The 6,652-nt window shown below is 33.5% G+C and overlaps 1 protein-coding gene across 1 annotated transcript in view; it reads left to right on the forward strand.

Moving 5' to 3' along the window:
* Window positions 1–6,258, forward strand: part of eeig1a (estrogen-induced osteoclastogenesis regulator 1a) — a 44,582-nt gene extending 38,324 nt beyond the window's left edge. The window contains exons 11-12 of the mRNA XM_042487924.2: window positions 782–851; window positions 2,312–6,258. Coding sequence (XP_042343858.1) covers window positions 782–851; window positions 2,312–2,357 — 116 coding nt within the window. The 3' untranslated portion in view covers window positions 2,358–6,258. The remainder of the gene's footprint in view (window positions 1–781; window positions 852–2,311) is intronic.
* Window positions 6,259–6,652: the final 394 nt, after the last annotated feature.

The raw sequence follows: 6,652 nt of genomic DNA on the forward strand, positions 1-6,652 counted from the left end.
AAATTAAACGAATTAAACAGAAATCTGGTTCTCTCTTAATTTAATTTAATTTTAATTAATTTCATTCAAGTTGAGATATAGTTCTCAAGAAAGTAGTTCTTAATTTGATTTGATTTTAATTAATATAATTACAATGTAATTAAGGTGTAGCTCTCAAGAAACTAGATCTTAAAAACTAGATTGCCTGTCTTGGCCAGGACTCTCTTACTACTACTACTACTACTACTACTTCTTCTAATAATAATAATAATAATAATAATAATAATAGTAATAAGAAATTTATTTTAAAGAACACTCAAGTCAAAAAAGTATAAAAAGATCGGAAAATAGAATATGCTAAAATGCACAATAAAATAGAAAAGAAGATTTTTTGATCTCATGAGGTTTTTCTGGTTAATTAATCATAAATTAATTTATTTATTAATAAATTAAAATCTTCGGTTAGATCAGAAATCACAATATGCAAGAAAGAAAAGTAGTAATTTATTCTGGTTCTTAATAACAAATTTCCAAAAAGAATGCAAATAAAAATGAACAAATAACAAGGTATTAAAATTAAAATAAAATAAAGTATTTCTGGTGATTCTCTTGGTGTGAAGGTTTTGCAGTTAATTTAAATGCATATTTTTAATGCCGATAACTGAAACTGTAGCTCGTGCACCATCTTCGGACTCTCTCCGTCTGCAGCTCTGTGTCATGTCACGTTTTATTGTCTGTGTCTCGATGCCGTCTGGTTCCCGTCAGCGGCCGCTAACTCGGTTTCTGTGTTTCTGGCTCTCAGACAGCAACCTGCGGCTGTTCGTCAGCAGAGACGGGACGACTGCGCTCAGCGGCATCAGGCTCGGGAACAGGTGAGAAACTTTCCGTCACTCTCTGTTTCTCCATCACTTCCTCTTCTCTTTGTTTCTCCGCTCATTGACATCTGTGCGTCTCTCTTCCTCTTCTCCTTCACTCACTTTCACTTAACTTCCTTCAGATCGATATTTCAGTTGAAGTTACATTTCCGCTTTTTGGCACTAAAGCAGTTTTCTGGTTACGTTAAATGTGTTAAGAAACACAACGTAGTTTTCAGAAGAAGTATTGATTGGTCAGATGTGTCGCTGTGTTTGTTTATCTACTGTTAAGCTGCTGCTTACCTGCGCACAACCTGTTTGTATTTCTGGTTTCTGTGCCTTAATAACTCTCAGGGCTCGCTTTAATATTACACACAAAATATTCAGTTTTTAACCAAAGTCAGTCCAAATCATAAATGTCAGATATTTATTAATTTTCAGCATTTTAACCCTTTAAATGTTTTGGTAATGCTGCTGCTATATTTTTTTAATGAAAAAAAAAATCAAAAAATGAATTATTTTCAATATACTACATGCAAGGCAGAGTATTAGTTTTTGATTATCACAGCCTGGGATATGTCAGTGATTTGTAGCAGTTGATTGATTTTTATATATTATTATTTTTTGTGCAGTGTCAAATACTCACACACATACTCTCTGCACACAAAATGCACTTTTCAAAATGAGGCTATAAAAAAATAATATATTAATATTATTTATTGTTATTTTTTTTAACCATCATCAGTCCTAATCATAAATATTAAATATTAGTTAATTTTCAGAATTTGGACCCTTTAAATGCCAGTTTTTTTTCATGATGCCACTATGCTTTTAGATGAAAAAAAAAAAAAAAAAAATATATATATATATATATATATATATATATATATATATATATATATATATATATATATATATATATATAATTACCAATATACTACATGCAGCTTTTTTTTTATGATCACAGTCTGGGATATGTCAATGATTTGCAGAAACATTGATTGTGACAGGTCACTGAGTGGAGATAGGATGTATTTTCAAATATCGTAAAAATCTCGTCATCAGGTGGAAAATACCAAAAATAACAAATGTCAAGTCAAAAGCCCAGAATGACACCCAGAAATAATATAATGCATGTTTTTCTGCTTTGATGGCTGTGGGATCAAAAATGTCAGTTTGAATGGGTTTCAATGGAGCATTTTTTGACCTGAACAGTCTGAATGTAACTATTTAGTTTCCACAGTGTATTTTAGGCTTATTGTAGGAGCTGAGCTGCAAATTCACTGATTACACTCAAATACACAATCTGGACTACATTTAGGACACATGCATGAACACAGACAAAATGATCAACAAATGAAATGTACTGTAAATAAACATATATGGTAACAATGAAAATGCTCATTAAAGAGACGTGTAAACTGTGTTCAAAGTTAAGCCTCTCTGACGGTTGTCTCTGCGTGTTTGTGTCCTCGCAGGGTGTCTGCAGGCGGGTACGAGCCCGTGGTGATAGAGAGCCATTAAACCGAGCGGCGGGAAGAGGCGGACGCGTTGACCTGTGGATGTTGGATCGTCTCGTCTTCTGTCTCGCTGGTTTTCCCGGAGCTTCAGCCGGTCTGACGCCGTGAGGGGAAAAAAAATTGCACTTTATGTGAAGTTTGTGGTGGCACTTGTCTGCACTCCGTTCCAGATAATTTTTGTTTTGCTTTTTGCGATGTCAGAGTTGTGGCGTGTTTACCTGCTTCTGTGTTGCAGCAGCTGAATTTAGATTTAAAAGAGTTCAGAGATTTCAGAAAATCCCACCATGAAGTGATTTTACTGGTTAAGTCGTAAAAGATACGTGTGCCTAAATCATCCAGGATTATTTTTTAAACGTGAATGAATCAGACACATTTTTCGTAGCTGCAGATTGTCCGAAATGGTGAACAAGAATCATAATGGGAGTTTAGTTAACCCTTTAACACCTGGACCATCATCAGTTTTCTTGTGCTGCATTCAGACACATTTTACAAGCATTAAAACCTCTGAAACCTGAAAAATATTGGTTATTTTTAAAAAAAACTTGGGGAAAAGGCAATGAGCAACTTGGCATACGGTGCCCTGCAAGCTGCAAAAAGTTTGGAAAAGAAAAAAGAAAAATTACCTTAAAATCTGTTGCTTTTTAAGAGGGAATAAAATTATTAGAGGTTTATTTAAAAAAAAAAAAAAAAAAAAAAAAAGTAGGGGACATTTTCAGAAAATATAATAATAATATTTACATACAAAATTTTGTCATGGAAATATGCAGACAACTTTATATATTAGCAATTTTCAAGTCATTCCTTTTTTTTTCTTTAAAAAAAGTGCTAATTTCTTCATCTTTTGTTTCAAATTTGAGTAATTTCCTCCTTGCCTTCTCCCGATATTTTTCAAAAACAATACCAATAATTTGCTCAGAAGGGTTAATGTTCAGTTTTGATTCAGCAAAACATGAAATAACACCACTTAATGATTCATGCACCGCTCAACAAAAAGTTAATTATCACTGACAGGCGACACATCCGAACGCTGAATGTGATCAACAGTTTAGAAAAATCACTGAGCGGCCGCGAAGACGCAGAAACTCTGAATCTTTTCGTTTTGAATTGTTCCCTGTCGATCGGGGAAAAGCAGTAGAACCACTTTGTGCCTGTAAAGTTTCTCTCGAATGATCCGAAAGCACCACGAACACAGCAGAGTGCTAGTGATGGTGAGGAGAGAAATACTGTTTCCTGTTTTTGTTTCTCCGTTCTGTTTTGTGTTTGTCGTGTCGTATTCTGCAGGTGTGTGTCGCTGTGTGTCGCTGTGTGTCGCTGTGTGTCGCTGCGTGTCGCTGTGTGTCGCTGCGTGTCGCTGCGTGTCGCTGCGTGTCGCTGTGTGTCGCTGTGTGTCGCTGTGTGTCGCTGTGTGTCGCTGCGTGTCCACGAAGGATGACTTGTTTAAGATTTCTCGTCTCTCCTCAGCCATCAGAAGTGAAATCTAAATGTGAAGTCAGCCGAAAAACACGTCTGTGGTACAAGCTGTGTTGGTTTTATTTTGAATAGTTAACCCTCTGAAACCTTCACGAATTGGCTTGATTTCTTATAAAAACCTGAAAATAAGGCAGTGAGCAGCTTAACAAGAAATTATCCAAAAATAAGTGAGAAATTAATAAAAAATTACAAAAATACCTGAAATTAGAAAAAAGGAAATGAAGGAAAAGAGAATATTACCTGAAAAAGGTCTAAAATAAATAAAAAAATAAATAAATTCTGTAGACTAATTTTAAATTTGTAGTTATAAATATAGATTTTTTTGATATTTCCCCAAGTTATTTGATAATTTTCTAATGACTTTCTCTACCTCTTTCCAAAAGCCAATTTTCAGGTCATTTGTTTGTCACCTTTTTACTGTTAATTTTGAGAACTGCAGAACATTTCATACCAAATTACTGATTTTCTCTTTTCCCTGTTTTTGGGAGAATTGGCTTGATTTCTTTTAAAAACATGAAAATAAGGCCGTGAGCAGCTTGACAAGAAATGATCCAAAAATAAGTTTGAAATTAATAAAAAATTACAAGAAAATTACCGGAAATAAGAAAAAAAGTAAAAGAACAAAAAGAGAAAATTACTTGATAAAAAGTCTAAAATATATATTTTTTAAAATTCTAAATTTTAAATTCTAAATTCTAGTTTACTTTGGGCTCAAAGATCAAAATGCTTGTTGAAGGCAGCCCAAAAACTGATGGTGATCCAGGTTTCAAAGGGTTAACTCCACAAAGAGGGATTTCTGCAGACTGGTCTTTGTTGCCCCCTGGTGGAGCAGCGGCCTTCATGCACGAGTCGTTTGGTGTTTACTCTGAGTTTGTTTACCGCCGTCTTCAGATGAACAAGCACCAAAGAGGCAGAAATTAAAGGGCGACTTTCTGTAGCTCAAACAGAAGAGAAACCGTAACCTTGGCAACCAGCCGGCTGGTTGATGCTTTTGTTGTTGTTGTTGTTGTTTCATTTTAGAAGAAAGTTTTCTGTTTGGAGTTTGAACTCTGCAAACCACTTCAAGATCGGGGAAGCAGGATTGTTTTTTTTTGTACAGTCTTAAAAACTAATTTTTATGTTTGTAAAAGAGGTGACAAAAGCTGTCAGTCAAAAGCAGGTAATTTTAATTTTGCAAATGTCAAAAATTAAGTCAAATTACATGGAAGTCATGTACTGAAGCGTAGAGCTGCTGAAGATTAGTTTCAGATAATAACATGAAAGTTTCTTGTTATAATGATGTTTTTCACCATTTACAGGATGTTTTTATGTTATAACAAGAAACTGTTCTTGTTATAACATGGAATGTTTTATTATTACAAGATACTTTTCATGCTTTTACAAGATAATTACGTTTTATAAAAAAAGTTACTTGTTATAGCATGAAAACACCTTGTTTTTACAAGATGTTTTTATGTTTTAAAAAGAAACTTGTAAGAAAAACGTTTACATGGATGTTATGTTCCAATATTGTCCAGGAAAAATTAAGTCTAGAGCTGCAGCGATTGATAACTCTTCTCATCGATGTAATCAGGCGATACTTTGTTTGATTGCCTGCTGTAATTTATAAATCATTTAGACACTAAAATCATGAAAAATTATCTTTAAATTATGTTTGTGTGTCCAAAAGGCATCCCAGAACAAACATTCTTCAATTTACAACCACAAAAAATAGAGAAAATAAGCAAATCTTCACACTTAAACCTGCAAATGATTGACATTTGTTTGCTTGACAAACAACTAATTAATCAGTTATAAAAGTAATTGGTGATTAATTTTCAGTCAAACAAGTAATCAACTAATCTTTTCAGCCCTTGTTTAGTCACAACAGAAATAAACTGCTTTTTTTCCAAAATATTTTCCCTTGTTTACAATTTAAAAATCAGCTTTTAAGACTCTTTTGTTCAGTTTTAAAATTATTTTTTAATGTTATTTTTCCAGTGAAGCTGCAGTTTTTCCAGCTTGTCGTGTCATATCTTCTCCACACTACGCTGGCTGAATCCAGCTCTTATTATAAAAAGCTGAATCACTTGTCTTTACACTTTGCTGTTTGTATTTTGTAGCTGTATGTTTATTAATCACATGGGTGAACCACTGAGCGTGTAGTCTGAATTTGGGTTTACGTCACCGCAGCCTTTAGTTTTCCTTTAACGCATTTATTTATGTTCCTTTATTCTTGTGTTTTTTGGTCTGGAGGTTGGTTATAAGCTACGCACACAAATCGCCTCCCTGAGCGTTTTGTTTTTCTTTTTTCTTTTAGTAATTCTAACAAATTATTCTAATGTAACAAAGCTAGTATAATAACCTAAATTTATAGAGAAAAAGTTGGAGCTTTTTTCTTTTTTTTGTTCATATTTCTGCAGAAATTATTTCTAAACAATAAAAAGCTAATCTGAGTTTGTCTCTGTGGGTTTTTTTTTAAAATCAGTGTTTTTAGGTAACAAAGTTATGACATTCAACTTTGCAGCTGATAGCAACATTAATATGTTCATGGCGAAGGTTTTGTTTCAATATTGGTGGGTACAAATATGAAACGTGGGATTTTGGGTCCTCTGGCAGAAAATTTAGAGCATCAAACATTTAATTTTTTGAATTCGGCTGAAATTTTATGCACCAATTTGTGCCTTTTCTGCTTCAATGTATGGTGCAAATGTCTTTAAGTTTGCCAAAATCAAAACCCTCTGCTTCTTTCCTTTTTTATTTAAGGGGACATGGAAGATAATACTTAACGGTGTAGAATTTTATTTATGAACAGAAAACAATGTTGCAAAAAAGACATTAATTTAAATA

This window comes from Plectropomus leopardus, chromosome 4 (genome assembly GCF_026936395.1).
Source record: "Plectropomus leopardus strain MGB_pleo_1.0 chromosome 4, ASM2693639v1, whole genome shotgun sequence".
NCBI lineage: Eukaryota > Metazoa > Chordata > Actinopteri > Perciformes > Serranidae > Plectropomus > Plectropomus leopardus.